General features: G+C 41.8%; 1 protein-coding gene across 9 annotated transcripts in view; it reads right to left on the minus strand.

Annotated features, from left to right (window-relative positions):
* Nucleotides 1-20,181, minus strand: part of KLF12 (KLF transcription factor 12) — a 240,667-nt gene that overhangs the window by 75,500 nt on the left and 144,986 nt on the right. For 5 of the 9 annotated variants that reach the window (XM_063149436.1, XM_063149440.1, XM_063149435.1 and 2 more), the window contains 2 exons: nt 15,492-16,035; nt 504-639 (listed from right to left, as the gene is read on the minus strand). In XM_063149436.1, coding sequence (XP_063005506.1) covers nt 504-639; nt 15,492-16,035 — 680 coding nt within the window. Of the gene's footprint in view, nt 1-503; nt 640-15,491; nt 16,039-20,181 lie in introns of all 9 variants that reach the window. The other 4 variants (XM_063149434.1, XM_063149438.1, XM_063149432.1 and 1 more) reach the window with 1 other exon arrangement.

Consider the following 20,181-nt stretch of genomic DNA (forward strand, 5'->3'; position numbering starts at 1 on the left):
AAGCAGTACAGGTACTAAATTAAGAAAATATTTGCCCACCCAGTTAGCAAAAGTACAGAGAAAAATAACCGCAGTGGAAAATTGTTCGAAGCCCCTCAGTAATTTCCTTCCAATGACACTGTCCTTCAGGAGAAATGCTGCTATTTCCTATCAACTTCTTGATGCTGCTTTCAGTCAAGAAAAAAATACATGGTTTTTGAGTAATCTAACCTGGTCTCTCTTTGGAGAGGATATAAACCCACTGCAAGTTTTCCAAGTACATCAAGGGGAAGAAACAACTTCAATACGAAACTCAATAATGAGGGCAGAGAGAAAGAAAGGAAAAGATAATGAGAGAGACAAGAGATACAGTCATCTCTTCCAAGAAAGGGGATGAATCTCCAGGGAAAGGTGCAGGCAGGTATGCTGCCTGCAGGCAGGAGGACAGCCCTGCAGCAGCAGTGCCTCCGGGGGCCTGGGAACGCCTCAGCAACGCTCATCTTGTCTGGGAACGCGATACTTACTCTTGTACTGCTCTGGCTATGGAGAGCGCTGTAGATCCAGTTTCATTAACGCTATCTAAGGTCACATTTGGCAGGTCGTCATCATCACTGTCACTTTTAATTTGTCTGGGAGATAGGCCTCGGGGGTCCATTTGTGCTGGAAAGAGACATATAATGGATTAATATGAGTGTGCTGAAATTAATCTTGTCCCAGAACAACATCAGGGCGCACAACACGTCTGCCTGCTTCAGCTGGAGAGCACTGAGCTTCCCAAATCAGCTGATAGGTGGGTAAAGCCACCCAGGGGTGCCACAGCTGGATGTGAGCACTTCCAGGGGCATGCAGGTCTGTGAATTCACAGAGGTTACACCAATGCACTCAGCAGTACCTTAAAATCACTGCTCAGACCGCATCCAACAAAATCCCACTACCAAGTAACTTACACTGCCTGACTTCAGAAAGTGAAGGGAAAGGGAAGAAGGGAAAGGGTTACATCTGCTTTGAATAACACAGAACACTCAAGAGTACCTTTGACAGCAAAATTTCAGGAGGCAATCTCTGATTCTGAACGTTCATTGCGAGGTAAGAGGATGGAACCCATGTCACTCCACTCAATTAAAATTTAGGCATCTAAAATCCCAGTCCTGATTTCTGACATAATTCAACACCACTGTCAGCCTCTGAAGGATCCTTCCCTCCACACTATGTGTAACCCCACACAGGCAACCAACATTCAGGTGACCAGTATCAGTGGGGCTAACACATTTTTATGAAAAGTCACCCAGTTTCAGGTCTTACAAATATCTGAAGATCAGGAATTGCAGGATTGTTTTACCTGTCCACAGCTTACAGTATCCATACTGCATGGCAATGGAGTAAGTGCCCAGATGCTGGCAGCAACAGCTGCAGGAACTCGTATGAGGAGCAGCCAGGGCTGCCCCATGGCAGACACAGTGCTGGGCACAGCTGAGCCCTGCAGACAGTGGGGGTGTCTCAGGGAAAACAGGTTTAAGAAAAGGTAAAACAACTGGCCAGGAAAGAAGCAAGTGAAAAAAGTGTGAGAAACACTTTACACTGAGGGTGGCAGAGCACAAGAACAGGCTGCACAGGGAGACTGCGGAGCCTCCCTCTCTGGAGACATCCAAAACCCATCTGGATGTGTTCCTGTCACCTGCTCCTGGTGACCCTGGCTTGTCAGGGGTGTTGGACTGGTTGATCGCCAGAAGTCACTTCCAATACTAACAGTTCTGGGATCATGTGAAACAGCTCTGCAGATACCAATGTGCAAGGAGATGGAGGGGAGAACGTTCTCCATAATGGGGCAGGCCCTGGAGGAGACTGCCCTGATGGGATCTACTGTCTACAGGGAACCAACAATGGAGCAAGGGAACAGTGTAAGGAGAAAGAGCAGCAGAGAGGAACAATTATGACTAACCACAGCCCCCAGTCCCCATCCCCCTGGGCTGGGGGAGGGAGAAGAGCTAGGAATCAAGGAGGGGAGTCCTGGAAAAGGGGGTTGGGGACTGTGGTTGTCACCATCCAAATCTACTTTTAATTAGCAATAAATTACTTTTCCCTGTGCTGAGTCCTATTTGCCTGTAAAGGTAATTGGTAAGTGATCTCCCTGCCTTTATCTTGAGCCTTGAGCTCTTGCACTTTATCTTCCCCCCTGTTCTGTGGAGGAGGAGTGAGAACAGCTGGGTGTGCACCAGGCAGATGGCCACCACAGTTAGCTTTTCTGCCAAACACACACAGGCAAGGAGAGGAGAACAGAAAGGCAGGTGACCTGCCTTCCCTCTTATGATGGCTGCTGTCCTTCAAAGGGGAAGAAAGCAGAATTCAGCAGGACAGGGGGAGGGAACCAAGAGATGGGTATAGAGGGGAAATACGTGGCACAACTGTGACTTGGGAGTGCTGAGAGGAACTGGGGCTTGCTTGTGCCATAGATGTGGAGAAAGAGACATTTCTCCTTACTCAATAAATACCACATAGGATTAGTAGGTGCTGAGAGACACCCAAAGCAGCTGGGGAAGAGAGTAAAACTGGAGAGAGGTCTGAATCTGCAAGGGAGGCATAGGAAGGGGAAAGACAGGCAGAGATTTGAGTAAAAATGTGTTTATTTTGTCTGTTCTGGTGAAATAGGGGAATTCATAGTTATTGATTTAAAGAGCTAACTGTTGCAGTTTGTTACCTTATGCTCTCCTGTATTGCAGAGGAGACAGGACACTTTCTTCTGGGTCTTGCAACATGATTTTTGAGAAGGGATTCATTCCTACTCAACTCTGGCTAACCACAAACGTAGACAATATGTATCACAGGCTCCCTTTAGAGACCATGAACAGCTCAGTGGGCCCACAGCTAGGGAGCAGCTCCCAAAGTCATAGTTAAATCTGTCATTATGCTATCTTTCTTATGTTACAGTGTTTACTGACTCTACAAAAGGAACTGAGTTACAATGAAAAATGGGAAGGCTGCGGATACTTCAGGAGCTGTGCAGCCATAACAGCAGGACTGATGAATAGCTAGGCTCTTGAAAAGAAAGCCCTCCACAAATGAGTGATGAATCCAGGGAAAGTTAGTCTTAAATTTTAATTTATGTCTTAGCTGCAAACCACCTGTGAGTAAAAGAACACTGATTATAGACTAACTTTCAGCTGTGGTTTTTATGTTACAGAATTTCATAAGGAAAATACTGTTAAATACATTCAGTAAGTTGATGGAACAACCCCTTCTGGAACCACATTTAAAGTGCATTTACAGTTGCACAGTACTTGTTCTATTACCTTTCTACAGGCACAGGTTAGGTGCCTCAGTAATGCTGGCTATGTTTGGACTGCTTATTATTTCTTCAAGGGTGGCAAACACGTTTTGCTTATCAAAGCAAAGGCTGTTGTCAGTGAACTTACATCAGACAAACACAACTTAGAAATTATTTGAAACATTCAATTGTTTTAGGCAGAATGAGCACCATTCTGACAGTGGTTCTTAAAATCACAACTTACCCATGATGATATTCAATGTGTAACCTCAACCTGAGCACTAGGGACAATCTAGTACTTTATTTAAAAGCCACTGAACCACCCAGTCAGCTGGTTTAGCCCCATCAAATTATTTTGAAAGAAGTGCCACTCCTGCCTTGCTCCCTAATGCTCCTTCTTAAAAGAATGAGTTCATTACTATGTATTTCATTAATTCTAAATCTAAAAAAATATTATATTCTTTTCACAGAATCACAGAAAGGCATAGGTTTGTAGGGACCTTAAAGATGATCTGGTTCCAGTCCCCCTGCCATGGGCAGGGACACCATCCACTAGACCCAGTTGCTCAGAGCCTCATCCAACCTGGCCTTGAACACTTCCAGGGATGGGACATCCAGAGCTTCTCTGGGCAGCCTGTTCCACTGCCTTACTACCTTCTGAGAAAAGCTTTTATTTCCCCCTTGAAGTGAATTTCATTACAAAAAGTTATGCTTGTATCTGCCCAATATTTAAATGTGCTACAAGTGATGCTCTTGTGAGAGCTAGCTATTTGTTCACAGAACTAAAAATTGTAACAAAAAAGCTACGTATGTTAACTGAGGTTTAATGTGACTTGCACTACAGCAAAGGTTTTCAGTAGGTAGCTGAGAAACTAAAACTAACTTGAAATGATGGAAGTTGTTACATAACTGATTCTGTAATACAGTTCTTACACATGAGTTCTGATCACTTAAGCGTGAATACACCTACATAAAAAGAGATAGTATAAACGTGTATGAACAATCTTACGTACTTTCATTCTTTGTAAGACATGTTGTTTCATTACTACTGCAGATTGCTGGCTCTTAAGATATTAATGAGACTCCTATGACATCTGGTATTGATTTTTAGATTACTACAGGAATGTGCCAGGATCAAAGCTCTCAATTACCTTCTCCTTGTTTCTGCTTGCTAAGTCCTACTCTGTACACTTCTAGCACAGACACTAAGTTGTGAGCAGCATTTTACTTTTTCACCCAGGCACAATTTACTGTACTCACTGGGTATAGTGTGCCTGATCAGGCACACTGCACTCGCTGGGTATAGTGTGCCCCATCAGGCACCAATGCTTGAGCACATAATGAGGTGCTGCCACACATCAGTGTGGAGAGGACAAAAGGTGAGGAATGGAAATGTATCAGTGGGTAAATTCAAAGGCAGGTATTCCAAGCACTGCTATATATTTGCAAAAAATCTAACTAAAGATTGCAAGTACATAAAACGAAGTTCTAGGGATTATTCCCTTACTTTTTATGCCAGTCCACATATACATCCTTTTTTCTCTCTCTCTTCATTTGTCACTTCCTTCCAGCTCGCAGCCGTGGGTGGCCGAGGCACTGGGGAGTGAGGTGACTGACCAGGAGGTTGAGCCTTGCTGCTGCCAGCTGGTGCAAACTGGCCTGTGTTCTCATCAGCATGGCTGCAGCTGCTAGGGGAAAACAGCCTTTCAAGCAACTAACTCTCCTCCCTGAAATGGGCCATGTGAATAACCAACTGGCCAAAAGCCTAACAGATATCTCCTCCTCACCACTCTCTGCAGTGTGCAAACTGCAGCACAGGACTGTCACACATCAGGAGTTCATGACTCCTACTTATGTCAACAGCTTTGACTTTCTCTTGGACATCTAAGAACAACTGTCAAACTCCTGGCACCAAGGTTTATGAATACCAGCCTCAGTTCATAAGCACTGAATTAGAAGTAATTACTGGCCTAATGAACATCAAACAAGAGAGGATGAAGAGACGCAGGCAAGAGATAGTTTTTAGCAAATGAGATAAAAAAGGTGGGGGACAAGGGAGTAACTGGCAAGGAAGGTGGAGGAAAGCCCACAAAACATGCCAAGGCATTTTAACCTCCCTTCATGCTTTACCTTGCTCTAACAACCAAGCTCTTCCTTGAACTCAGGACCATGGGTCCAGAAAGGACTTGTCTGAGTCACTGAATCAAGTCCTCCCAAACACAGGCACACACATTAATTAATTAACCTTAACTGGTTTTCTTGCCCTTGCTATGCCTCTTGAAAGGCAAGATTTGTCCAACAGAGCTATCTGGTGGTTTTGTGAAGTGTGAATGAGGTTAAGGCGAGGCAAGCAAAAAGAAACCAGTCACAGACTGCTGCTTTCATGGGACAAAGGTGCCATTGAATGAGTGCACAGGAGGTACAGAAGCAAGCTGTTAGCTCTCCATGCTGAATAGACTGGTGAGCCAGGGGAGTTAAGAACGTCTGCAAGTGCTGAAGGCTGCAAGCAGCCACCTTGCCTCCCGTCCTTGTTAGCCTCAAGAAACAGTGATCCTTTTTTGCTAAGAAAAGTAGAGAGAATTGCTTATGAATGCACACAAATACATGTAATCACTTCTTAATGCCCCTTTCACAAATCGTACCAAAAAGGAGCTTCCCTCTGGGCACTACGAGCAAATTCACTTCCTGCCATTGTTTTAAGTGAAGATGTGCAAATAGATCACACATAAAGCACATACCAACCAGTAAATACTACACAACTTAAGTCTATCATCATTAATATTGTATCTGCCAGCTGCCAGTTGCCAGTAGGAAAAAGCCTGATCTGGATCAGATATAAGCTTGCTTCTATTTCTGTCAAACTGAACAGTTTGGGGCTTTAAAATTTATTCTGGCTGTGGGGTCAGACAATACCTGATCCTGCTTCTGAGGACAAAATTGCCTGTTCTACAATGCTGGAAGAGATTTAAACTTGCATAGGAGCTTTTTAATGAGCACTGCATACATTTGTGCTTTCTGGCACAGGGCTGCATTGGTTTTGACATGGTACAGGATTAGCCATGTCACGGAAGCACAGTCTCTGGGAAGGATCCAGCTTGTTGGTTGCTAAGGGCAGATGAACCCCTTGGAACAGGATCAAGCCTCCACCTCCCCAGGGGAATAACCTGAGCCCACAGCCACACCATCAGGGGACTTTTTTCCCTCTTCATTCCCCAAACTGGTGCTCCTGCCCGCCCACATTCTGGAAACTCCTGGGAAGGAAGGGATTGTGGACTTAAATCGCCGCAGGCTGACAAGAGCCCAGCATCCCTCCTCCCCCTTCTCACACATGTGCTGCTGATACAAAGATGGTAGGTAAATTTTCTCCCCGTCTGTCACACTTGGGTTTCAGCCAGGTATGTCCTAACATCTTTGCTTTTTTTCAGTGACTAATCAGGGACACACACCTCAAGTGCTCTGATGTGGTCAGACAAAGCCAAGCACTGTCAGAGGCCCTGCATCTGGATGCGTGCAGGTGGCATGGAAAGGGCCATACACCCCAACGCTGCTGTCACCACTGGCAGTTCTCAGTTACTGCAACCTGATTTACTTTGCCTAGTCAAAATTCCTGTGAGTGAAAGGGATGAAAACTCATCCCATCATTAGGCTCATGAACACCCACTAGAAATAATTTTATGTCTACATCCTATCTTTGATTTAAGGGCAAATATGAGACCCTTGGGCTAAAGAGGAATCAAATATTTAAGAGCAGGAGAAAACTAAGTAACCATTAGGAGTTTTGCCTCAATTTATAGCTAAGCCACATAGTAATTAACTGATGTTGAAACGACTCTGTGAGATGATGCTGGCTGGTATGAAAGCAGAGAGAAAATTTCAGCATCCTGAAATACCTCCATCTCACTTCAGCTTAAAAACTCAGCTTTCTGCACTAACTTAACTTCTGAGCTAATAACTTTGTAAACTTTCCCACATGTAGGTTTGCCAACACACCACACCAAAATAAGAATCATTGTTACTCTCTTAAAATAATTAAAAATCTCTTTCTGCTCTTTGAAAGGATTTCCAAATTCAGAATTTGCTTGCCTTTAAGTTTCACATTTTAAACTCCCTACCCTGCTTTCTCTGAAGGATGCCTTATCGACCTGCTAATCAAAATGATTGTTCATGATGGGATTCCCAACTGGCCCTGCCATTCACCCACGAGGACTTGCCTGTCAGAAGCAGGGTTACACGGCTCTGCAGTGGGCAGTGACACCAAGACCTGTGCTAGCTGAGACATCAGCCTGGATGGTGGCGAGGCCCCTCCAGCCTTGCCAGATCCATGCCTGGTGATGGGTTTGGTCTTGGAAACACAGCCACAGATTTTTATTGTGATGGAAGTTTAAATGAAGCAGAAACATGCCTCAATAAGCCAGAAAGGGTCACCTTTGATGTTTCCAGTAAACTCCTCTCTGGTTGATTTCAGTCCATGTTGGCATACAATAGATTAAAGACTGTCTCCAGCTGCAAGTAATGCTTTGCACTTACTTCCATTAGGAATGGACAACAAAATACTACCCCACATGTCAAAATTAACATTAACAAGAATCTCATTACTACTGCTGTTACACATGTGTGTCCCTGTGTCTGCAGAACGTGAAGGACTGAAGTAAAAACAGACATTTGCTGCCAAACTCCTAGAAGGATGGAAATGGAAAATATGGCTAAGAAAACTGTATGGCACTCATGTTTTAGCTCATTACACAATTAATCTGCCAGCATCAGAAACACTGCAGTGTCTTAACTATAACTTTGGACCCTTAATTTTGGCATACAGCATAGTTCAATATCTGAAATACTGCAAGAAAGTTCCTGACCAAGAGCAAGTCTTCTGCTCTCTCTTAAACTGAAACTGTCTCAAATGTCCCTGATAACAAATGTATCGGGGTGCATCAAACACCAAGCAGAAGGAAATCATCTCCATTCTTGTTGGTTACTCCTGAAAAATGGGTTTTACAACTGTGGAAGTCAGCCTCACACCACAGTTTGATGTTTGAAACAAATGTATATCCCCCTTCTTTGAAATTTTTTTAGAGAACAGGATACCAGCATGGACTTAGCAGGAGAGCATCAAAAAAGATTGCAACAGACATCACTATGCATTTCTAATGCTGGAAGCAACACTTCCAGATGCAGATGTACAGGAGCTACTTAAAATTATGACCTCAGAGACTGTGTTGTACTCAGGTTTATTTAATGCATTCTATTTTCTATTTAATTCAAAATTGTGTCTTTACAGACCTACCAAATGCACGTGAATGACGCTATTCACAATTTCCTTCTCCTAAGCTAGTTCATACTATATAAAGCACATATACAACATTTTTCTTCCTATTTAAAGTTCATTATAAATGCTTTATGCATTGGAAAAATGCTCTGAGTGCACCAATCAGATTTTTGATCAAAACAGCTTGGTGCCTGGTAGGGGCCGCAGAATTGGTCGATTTATTTCATAAAACTTTATGTACAAAGCAGCACTATGCATGAACGTAATGGTCAGAATATAGAGTCTACAGGGGTAATTTTTATTACAATTTATAGCAAGATTACCCATACTCCACAGTTTTCAGATTTTATTAAGATTTTATGGCACTATATGGCTTTAGCAGTTAACTGCACCTAGCATGGTTATGGTTCACAGAGAATGGGAACTGGCACTGAAATGCACAGTGTAACTAATCTAGCAGAGAATATTAATTGCTATGATCCAATCAAAGGCAATATTTAAAATCATTTCAACAGTCAAGTAATTTGCCATAAACCTGTAAAATAGAAGCTATATGGAGAAATACAGAGGTAAGAGGGATTGCATGGATGTAATATATGCACATACTTAAGCATCTCTGTCATTGGGTTGTACACATAAAAATACAAACCCATTTTTTAAACAAAGGACTTTTCTCTTTCTAAGCTATTTCAATGCCAGAAGACCTCATCTACACAAAAAAGGAAACTACTAAGACTGCTGAGATTTATGTCTCGCTGAGCATCCAATACACAAATACTCTATCATAAAAAGTAAGCAAGGAAAATAATAAGGATAGAATGTATTTAATATTAGATAAAATACTGTGAAACTACTACACAATGGTAGCAGACTGCAGCTTACACACTGCAACAGGCCAGAGATATTTTAGACATCAGGAAGCTTCCAGCAGGTTGGTCCAAGGCACAATAAAACCCAAGGCAGAGAGAAAATAAATGAGAAGTTTTAGGCATGTATTTCTGCTGGATCCAAATTCATGGGATAAAAGCAAGCAGATCAAAGCTCAGCCCTGGTGAGAATACAGAACTGAAGGGCCAGAGGCATTCTTGGCATGGAAGAGAAGGAACTAACAGCTTCCAAAAGGTGCAGGGACTCAGGATATGTCAAAAGAGATTTACTCATCCTGCATATGCTGGGTTTGCAAATCAAGTTGGAGTATGCCTGTACCTCATTCCCTTCCTCAAATCCCTCCTAGCTGAAAATGAACAGTGAACATCAACATGAACAAATCATACTGATGAATCTTAAAAGAGCATTTGCTTCTACAGCGAAAGAACCCAAGTATGTCACCAGTGAATCACCAGAAGGAGCACTTTTCTGGAAATCTAAGAAGAAGACTGTTTAGGGAAGTCCCTATAGTAAAGCTAATCCGTTTTGTCTTAAACCAACCTCCTTGGTTTCAAATACCACAGTGTCTGTGTGGTAACTTATAGTCTGTGTTTTAACTCTCCGCTCTGGCAAAAACTACTGTTTACTGTAGCTCTTAAATAATGTGCAGCATCTTCAGGAGCACAGGTCCCACCGTGAACACAAGCCTCTCCTCTGCCTGCCTCTCTTCCTGCCAAGCCACTGCCAACCTGCTCCTGCTTTCCCAGAACCACGAGTGTTTCTTCCAGCTGAACCAACCAAACAGGAGGAGACAGAGCCAACATTCTGGGGGGCAGCAGGTGGGGAGGTGGACAGGCTGAATACAGACAGCCACAGAAGGTTTTTGAGAATAACAACAAAATGATGGCAGCTAAAGTAGAAACTCCCAGCCTCAATGCAACTCAAATCCAAAATAACTGTCTACTAAAATGCAGAAAGGATAATCACTCCACATGAAACAAAAAAGGCAACACTACTGGTTTTAATTAAATGTCTCTTCCATAGCATAATTTATACAAACAGACCCTATAATCTGACCTCTAAACATATGGAACATCTTAGTTTCTATCTTTTAACTGCAAATTGCATTTATTTTTGCAAAATAAACTTTACAGTAGGCAGAAATAACAGGCTGTACTTTAAAAAAACAGCAAGGGCAGTGGATAATGTAATCTAATGGTACTACCTGTTTGAAGTCACAAAAAATCTGCAGCAAAAGATACTGCATTTACTACTTATTAATATATCCACAGTGAGGAATATGCCAAACTGTGAAAAGAAAAAACCTGTGTATTTTTGTCATGGCCAAAATACAGATACAACATAAAAATGGTCCAAGACTGTGTCATAACAGCCGTTTATGTACAAGAGAAGCAGACAAAGTTCAGTTGGCAAGTTTAAATTTATAATGCTCTGACTGGTGAATTTTGCAAGTGATTGTGCCCTCTGAAAACATAAAAACCCGTAAGAACGAGAATTCATAAATCTGATTCCAAAACCCCAGAAATACCAAAGTTGCACCAGCCCTTCATCCACCATTATCAGGAAGGAGATTCTAAAAGGCTCTTCAATGAAAGCACTAACTCCTCTGAACTACAGAAAACAATTTTCAAGAATATTGTATTTGGCAAAACCTGCTGCTAGAGGGACATGATTTGCCAGTAGTATTCATGGATATCTGCTGAAAGCAAAGAACAATGGTCCAAACCATCCAAACCAAGCATGAGGTTCATGTAATTAAAAACACTGAGGTTCTAGTTTTTCACAAAAAAAAAAAAAAAAAAAAAAAAAAGCTGGAATAAATATTTTCAACATAGAAAATGCTACATTTTTTTTCCTCTATGCTAAGTCTCGGGAAGAGTGGAATAGTTTTTCTTCTTGAAAATTTCCTCTTAAAGGAAGAAGAAAAAAAAGAGAAAACACAGAAATAGCTTGAGGCAGTATGGAAAATGTAAGTCTCAATGGTTTACATACAGACAGACTTGGAGCAACTGAAGATTGGGTTTTAAAGGAAACCATCAGGCAGTCTTATCTATAGGTGCTGCTACCTGCTGGGCCTCTAATTAAACTTTGAGCAATGCTTACCATTGCTAAACAGGGAGCAAAAAAAAAGCAAGGAAAAAGGGACTATAATACTCTTTCATGGAATATTTCAATGTAAAATAATGTCTAGTCACCACCACTGAATCCTCACAGAAAAAAACCCTCCAAGCACCTTTTAAGGCTGTGACAAGAGCAGTGACCACTGAAAAAGTCAACTTTGAGTCTGCCATGGTGTGGGGGGGGCACAGTCTAGCCCTGTGGTGTCCATGAGGACTTGCGCCTGGCTCCCCTGTCCTGCGTGCCCAACAGCCCTAATGCATTTCTCTGGTTTATGTGCATGAAATAATGAGAGGAGAGGGTTGTAGAGGGCAACCTGCACAGCCGGGCTGGTGCTGTGGGGGCTGCAAGAGACCCCACTGCTCTGGGGATCACCCTTGAGTGTGTCCTCCCCATTGGTGCATAGGGGGACAAAGGTGCCTGGTCAACAGTGGGGTCTGTTCATAGCTGAATGTTGTGATGTTAGCAACTTACAAGAATTTACTAAGATTTGTAAATGGTAAGTGATGTATACCGACACCGAAAACAGTGTTCTCTAATTACCTTCTAAAGAAGCATTGTTAATAACTTCCTAAAAATGCACCAATCTTGGTTTTGATTTAGATTAGGTTTTTAATCCTGCAAAAGCACATCACTCTGACATCAGGGTGCTTTTGCAGCATGACAGCCCTGTCTCCCATTGCCCGCCTTGGGGTGCAGCACGTGGCACAGGACCTGACGGGATGCTGCCAGCACCTTGTATATACAAGGGCTATGTGTCTTCAAAACAAAAAGAAACCTTGCAACCAAAAAAAAAAAAAGGGAGAGAGGGGGAAGGATAGACAGCAGAAATAAACAGCAAACTGGGAGGCAGAAAAGGAGATCTGGAGATCTGAGACTCTTCTGAAGGATGGTGAGACAAAGAACGCCATGATGAATGGCACTGTGGAGAAGGATGCGCAGAGGCGGAGGAGGAGATGACAGCATAGGTTAGAAATATTAACAGAAAAGGAGGGGGAGACAAAGCAGAGATGCTCAAAGTGGCACTCAAAGAGCAGTCAGCAAGATGGGAAGGACTAGAAAAAATAGAGAAATAGAAGAAGACAGGGAAACAGAAGACAAAGTAGACACTTCTTGTGCCAGAGGGAAGAGAATATTCAAACAGAACATGAAGAAAAAACTATTTGCTTGAACTGCCTAAAAAAGCGGGCACCAGGAGAGTTTTGTCTGAAAGTGAGAGAGAAAGAAGGTCTGGGAGGCATCAGGAAAAGCAGAAAGCCACCTGTGCAAAACATCTGGAGACAGTATTAGAGGGATGGTGAACAGCCTGAGAAGGTTTTGCAAAAAAAAGCCTAAAAATTAAATGGTTCTAGTCAAACCTGGAAGGAAGAGGACAATTCAGCATGAGAAAAATAAAATCGGGAATAACAAGGAAAAAGCTTTTCTCTATGCCCTGGTTTCTTGTATTTGCTCCCCTCAGTACCTGAAACCTAGAAATACAGGAGATGCCTGAGAGCTCAGGTCTGATGTAATTTTCATATTAAAAATATCTCTTTTCAGGAAAGTGCCTTAGTCCCAATTGTGTGAAAAGGGCTTAGATAAAGGGTCACGCAAAACATAACTTAAAGTGCTTCCCAACTGGCACTCCTGGATCATCAACATCGTCTCTGAATTAGCACCAATGCAGGAATAACACAGGGATTATGCTGCTGATGCTCTCTGTGGATCAACTGTTTCAGTGTGCATATTTTTATGTTTCTGAAAATTAGCAGCATTCATGTAGAAGTTGAAAGCTGTGAGTCTAGATGACTCCAAACCTGCATTTGTCCATCAGCTAGTAGAGGATTAGGAACTAATTCAATTTGGCAACAATGTCCTGTTAGGATCTGTGTACACTTATTTTTTGTTATCAGCACAAGAGCTGATTATTGAAGGGAATTTAGTCTGCACACATATTAAAATAATTTAATTGGTTAATTTGTGCAATATAACTGCATTGAATTATTTATATTGTTTTGCACTAAAGAATGAAAAACATTCCAGCAAAAGCTGATAAAAGATTACTGCCTAGAGTGGATTGCTGCCCAATTTACTTCTATTGTATTAATTTAAATTAACCTGAACTTCTTTATCAAAAGAATTAAGGACCACAAAATGAGTACAAATCATGAGAAAAAAATTAATAAACTGAAGAACTGTTAATACTTTATTTTACTTTAACTGTGCATTAATAGATGATGCAGGGGCTAATGGCTAATGACCTCTACCAATTAGAGCACAAAGGCCATATTGTCAGGGCAGGTCTGAAGGCATGGAGTTCACAGGCTGAAATCCCTACAGCACATTAAATTCTGGAATTTTGTTGATGAAACTGGGGTAGTGAATTTCTAGTTTTACAAGATCAGGAGGTGCTTCCTACAGAGGAGACTACTACCACAGCCAACCAGCACCTTCGAAAAGAAAACACACAGGAAAATTTCTCAATGAGTTCATGGTTAGTTGCACCTTGAAGGGCCCAAATCAAAATACAAACTAAAACTTTCCTTTTTCTGTTTGTTTGGGTTTTTTTTCCTAGACTACACGGTACGAAGTCCTGGTTTTATTCATAATTTATTGACAGAAAGGCACAAAGGGCTAAAATCACACCACTGTATGAAGTGCAATAAAACTTAAACCATAATTCTGAGGCTTAAAAGTAGACTCAGATAAACAATGAGTTCATTTCCCATGTCCAAGCCTACTGAGAGGGCAGAGCCCCCCTTTGGGTAGTGAGGGAACAGTAGGAGAGTCACAGACTAATACCCAACAGGATGCCCCTAAACATCTGAATGACCCATCACTGTAGGCCTGTACAATAACACACAGTTGCCAGTTCATGAAAAACAGACATGAGAGGTAAGAAACAAGTTGAGACCTGTTCACTCTGCAATTAGGAACACAAGAGATGTTATAAGACTAAATGTCCTGCAGTCTCATAAGCCCCAAAGTAAGGTTATCTGTCAATACCCTCCCTTTCTGCCTCAAGCAATACCTCATTTCAGGGGAAAATTACCGTATTTTATTCACTCACGTGCAATGAGCCTTGAAATGAGTATCTCATTCCTTTCCTCATATTCCCATCTCTGTCACTAATGCCCCTTTTATAAAGCTGTGCTTTCAAAGTTTCTGGGCACATCTGTTTTTTCTTTAGTTACTCCACCCATCATCTCACTATCCGTAACAAGTTTTTGCTCCCTCAGTAACTGTTGGGTTCTCACTCTTTTTTGCTTTCCAGCTCCCCTTTCTGTGTTCTTTGGACACCTCAAGAGTGTATCTGTCCTTCTGACATGTGCCTCTTCCTCCCTTCACACTCCCTGTGCCTCTCAGGTCCTATGTCTGCAAAACTCATTTCCAACATAAACACTCTGGGTGGCTTCCTTCCCTTCTGCTGTTTAATCTGGAAGAAGAAATCTAATTCAAAGTATTGCACTGCCACTCCTTAAGCTTAGTAAAACCTACTTCTCTGCATCTGCTAATGCTCTTTGGTCCACAAGCCTTTCCTTCACACATTCCTAGAGCCTGATGATTGCTTTTGACTTGCTGGGGAACAATCCCTCTGACATTCCTCCCCATGCTAAATCTGAAACACCTGCTGAGTTTTCCATGTTCATTTATGATGTTTTATATATTGTCATAAATATCAGACACTGCCATTTTTTCCATTCTGCTGCTTCTTCAGCTTCTGGGGAGGACTTATTTCTCTCAGGACAGAATATGCCACAAGTTGTCTGAGCATCTAACACCACTGCTAAACCCAATCTTAATTAAAAAACTTATTTACTTTAAAGATCATCTGGGATAAGACTTTTAAAGTTTCCTGCAAATTGTCTAAGTTGTACGTCTTTTCAGCAACAACACAGTAAGTATGGAAACGAACAACTTTATAATTGTCATTATGTTTTTCTCATACAAGACCAGTTTCAGAGATGCCACAGATGCACAAAACTGGCTCCACCTTACCTTTGACATGGCTTCTCCCATCCTCCAACAGTGGTACTACTATAGTGTTGTTCATATTCCCAGGTGATCTCACAGCTGTATAGACGACAGGTACCGACTGTACCACCACGGGGATACGGTGCACGTGACTCATTTTGTTGGACTGCAAGTTCATGGGACTTGAAGGTGGTACTGGATGGATAATGTGCAAAAACTGCTGGCCTCCAACACCAGATGCAGAGGCCACAAGAGGACCTGGAGTTAATACTGACGGTACAGACGCTGCTGAGGAGACTGATGTTATTACTGTGGGGGATGAAGCTGGCCGACTGGAAGAAGAAGAAGTAGAAGTAGAGGAAGGGGAGGAGGCTGATGCTGTCATAGAAACTGGTGAAGATGAAGCTGCTGTAGGGGACGACCTGGCTTTGTTTATTGACAAGTCCACTGGTTCAGTCTGTGTTTGGAAATGGTCTGTAGATAATGAATCCTCCGTGGGGTCGGCCTTCATGTTGTTTAGTAACAAGGGTACAGCATCCATATCTGGGTAGTTGTGGACGTTTGGAGACTGTTGAGGAAGAACAAAGGGACACAGTTATATGTGTGCATAAAGATGACTTGCACACCCAATTGCTAATGCACACCACACAACTTGATCATGAAAGCCACAGAACTCAGTCCCTTTTTTTGGATCAGCTCATAATTTTAAAGTACAAATCATGTTAGAAAACACAGACATGTTCTGTTTGAACAGAATATTAAAAAGAAAAAAAATTCTATTCCCATTACTTAGAAGGTGTCAGGATTAAAAGCACAAAATCATCCTGCTTCTTTCTACTATGCAAAGTCACCAATGACAGAAATTTTAGTATCTTCAGCAGTAAAAACTATTTATATTGACAGAACATTTTTTTTCCAACATCTAATTTTAACCCAGAGCATTACTCTCTTGTGTCATCATCACTCAGACATGAAGAAAAAATGGTTATCACCATTTCTCAAACAACTTTCTGAATGCTCCAATACTTCCCCCTACTTGCCCACCTTCTTCTAGACTAGCCAGACCTGGTTGCTTCTTTCTGTGATCTCTGCTTCAAAAGGACTAGCCTTAGTACCTACTGGGTTTTTAGAGTGATCTTTGAAGTTGTGTCCACAACACAACAGATTTCAGAAGGTGCCTTACGCTACCCTCAGTCCTTCAGTTCTATGTTTGACTTCTGCATTCTGAATGCTCACTGGTAATGAATTTACAGGTCAGTACAGAGCCACACATTTGTACGACTGCCCTGTCAGAGCGAGCAATGGTTACAGCAATTCATTATTCTGGACTAGCCCATTAGATAGCCTTCCCCATTGTTATTACTATTATTTCCATACTAATTGAGAACAATTTTCCTGACTTCACAAAACATTTTTATGCTTTAGATTAATTCTTTTAAAGCTGGTTGGACTAAATTTATTCTAGAGAGGTGCTGTCTGCTATTTTTATAGTTTTCCCTTATTTCTGTCATCAAAGAGGTTAATAGAATTTTTGAATAATGCTAGACCAAAGACAGATCCCTAGAGAAGTTCATTTGATATATCTTTCCATTTTGACAGTCCATCATTAATAACCAGTCTTTAATGATGTTTTCTCAAGTAATTTTCACCAGGCAGAGCAAGGCTGGAAATGCCCATCGATAATCTGGTCTAAGACAAAGCACAGCTCTCAGCTCCTTAGCTAAGGAACTCCACAGCGCTGCACTGCAGCAGAGCTTCTCTACAGACAGGCACTCACAGTGTAGCACCAAACCCCAACCTCCACACAAAACACTGCTCCTTCAAACCTCACTTGACCCAAAACAATTATTCCCTGTACAGACCTAAGCAGCTCTAAATGCATTAATTTGATCTCTAGATTACAATATTTACAAAGTATCTACAAATATTGAGTTGAAAATATTTAAGCTGGAAATATTTTATTGCATCCACTGTCAATAAACTAAGAATCAATCAAGCTATGAACTCCCTTTGGGATTTTTATAATCAACTACTATAAATATTTCCAAGGAAAGACCTCCTTGTTTTGAGTCAGAGCCAAGCTTCAACAGAGAATGAAATTCTATTGAAAAATACAAACACTTATATTGAACACTGCAGTAATAAGGACCTAACTGGATATTATTCCTGGCATGCTGAAAGATGACATGTTCTAGTAGATCTCATCTATTCAGCTGATTTGGATCGGTTCTTGGATCTGACATTTCCCCCTATCTGAAAGCAAGAATATCTCTGGAATGATCTTTTCCTCTATTTATACACCAACCCATTTAAAATAAAGGGAATCACCTGAACCCAGGATCCTGCTATTCAAAGCAAAATATCCCTTTTCATAAAGACAATGGGAAATTATGCTAAAAAAAACACAAAGTTACGAACAGGTTACTTTTCAAAGCACATTACCAGGTGTGAGTGACAAGGCTATGTAAAGCTCTTCCTCAAGAAGGCAAACCTGCCTGTAATTGCCAGGTGATGATTCCTGGTAACTTCCTCTCAAACACCTTATTCTGGCTAATGTTCATAATGAGACGCCCCCCACCATGCCATCATAAAGACAAAACCATAAACATACATGGCACAGGAAGTTAATTTGTCAAATCTTGACAAATCTCATCTATATGCACTTGGGCAGACAGACTGGTCCTGCTGAACTGAACAGACAGGCACCAGAGCAAAGGCAAAGTGGAGAGGGACACCTGCACCTGAACCCTCATAAGGCCAAAGGCAGCATCTCCTATCTTAAATGTTTGAGAGGAGAGGGATAAATGGCATCAGCTTGGGCAGGAGAGATGAGGGATCCTCTCATGCACATGGCCACATCTAGAAGCAGCACGAGTCACCAGCTCTATCCACAGTGTAGATAAATCCACTACACTGGAAATCCTATGTTTCTTTACTCCAGATTTTCCCTGGGTGCCAGAGGCAGATATCAGGTTGATCCACTGCCACAAGGGACTGAACATAAGGGATCTCAAAAGCTATTGCCAAACAGGATGGTGCATCTGCCCCAAAGTTCTACCTGGCTTTGCAGCAAGCAGCACTAGGTCCCTCACAAGAGGAGTAAAGAAGCCCAAACCCTCCTGTAGCTGACACCACACAAACTATTTGTTTCATGGATAGAGTTAATGGTCTTTTATACAAAGCACAGGTCACGACTTACAGATTTTTCTAAGTTGTGCTAAGAACAGACATTTGTTTCACTGTAGCAATTACACCTACTCCTTTGGGAATTCAGAAAAAAAGTAACCTGTAACTTCAGACTATCATACAAATCACTCTCTTTTAACAACTCTTCTACATTTACTTTTGCTTGTACATTCCTTACATTCCATGCATCATTCCCTAGGTACTCTCTTCTTGTCCAGAGCTGCTGGAGGGGTCACACAGTCTCTGTGTACTATGGTAATGCAGTTGATATTATTATTTCAGTCTTCAGCAGTGAAACAAATCTCGAAACCTTTACAATCCCTTCATGAATTTCTCCAAACAGGATGCCAACTGGCATGCCCTTCCATAGCTGCCTTTCCCTGACAAAACTCTAAGACTAAGGATGCCCTTTCTTTGGTAAATTCAGGATGTGACTGATGTCAGCTGACATTACAAAAAAAACCAGCAAGATCCTTATCAAAACAGGTTTGTATGTCTCATATTTAAGACAAAAATTGTAAGCAAGTGCTATATTTTCTTCTGCTGGTGGTAAACAAAGAGATCTACCCCAACAACTCACACTCCCTACAAGTGGTATATGCTCCTCCATGACCTCAGATTTTATGTAAGTTGCCAAAACTCTATTTAATCAGTATGTGAACCAAAACTTGGAACATTAAATTTATCATTATTTTCTGAAAATGAATGGTATAAGTAAACTTCTCCCAATAATGACAGCTATTCCAGAATGAGGAACTACGGGAAGAAGAGCAGCAAGGAAGCCAAAAGGAATGGCTGAATTCTCAGAACACTACTTCTTAACATCTCCCACTAATGTTATTAACTGAGAAATACCTGTTCATTTTCCTAGACACTGAGTGTTGTTGTTAGTTTTATCTAATGGAACTACATATTTTTCAACTGAGAAGATAATAAAACTGTGGCTGCGATATTCAGTATACCTTCAGCCATTCTGTCAGCTCAACTGGAAGGGAAACAAATAGGTTTCTTCTGTCTCTCTGTCCTTCCATTCTCATCTGGTGAACTGGGCTTCTTGTGGTGGTGGTGTGGGCTCAGAGGATTGCTACTTTGGGCATCTGAAGCAGGCTTTTCCTGTCTGGCTCCCAAAAGCATCTGTGTTGGTTTTGCAAACTTCATTTTGGTTTTAGCAGTCTAAACTCTGTTGTTGAGAGTTTGGCAGCTTTCAGAACATTTGGTGGCTTAGAAAGGGTTCATCCTAAGGTCCCTGTAATTCAGTGGGCTGCCCTGGACACCAGCCCAGACCATGGAAACACAACATGAGGGGTTACATCTCCACGTGGCCTCCTTCATCTCACTGCTCAGCCCGCTGGTACAATGGAGAGGGACAGCTTCAGCCCTGCCTCCAGCTGGGACTTGGAAGCAAATCTCAGCAATGCATGTCTCTGCAACATTGCTGTTGTATCCTTATGCTGCTCACCATTCACCCCAATCCAGGCTGAGCCAGAACTGGAAAGCAGGTAAGGATGGCTCCCTGCTTGAAAAGGCT

The sequence above is a fragment of the Melospiza melodia genome, chromosome 2, assembly GCF_035770615.1.
Source record: "Melospiza melodia melodia isolate bMelMel2 chromosome 2, bMelMel2.pri, whole genome shotgun sequence".
Lineage (NCBI taxonomy): Eukaryota > Metazoa > Chordata > Aves > Passeriformes > Passerellidae > Melospiza > Melospiza melodia.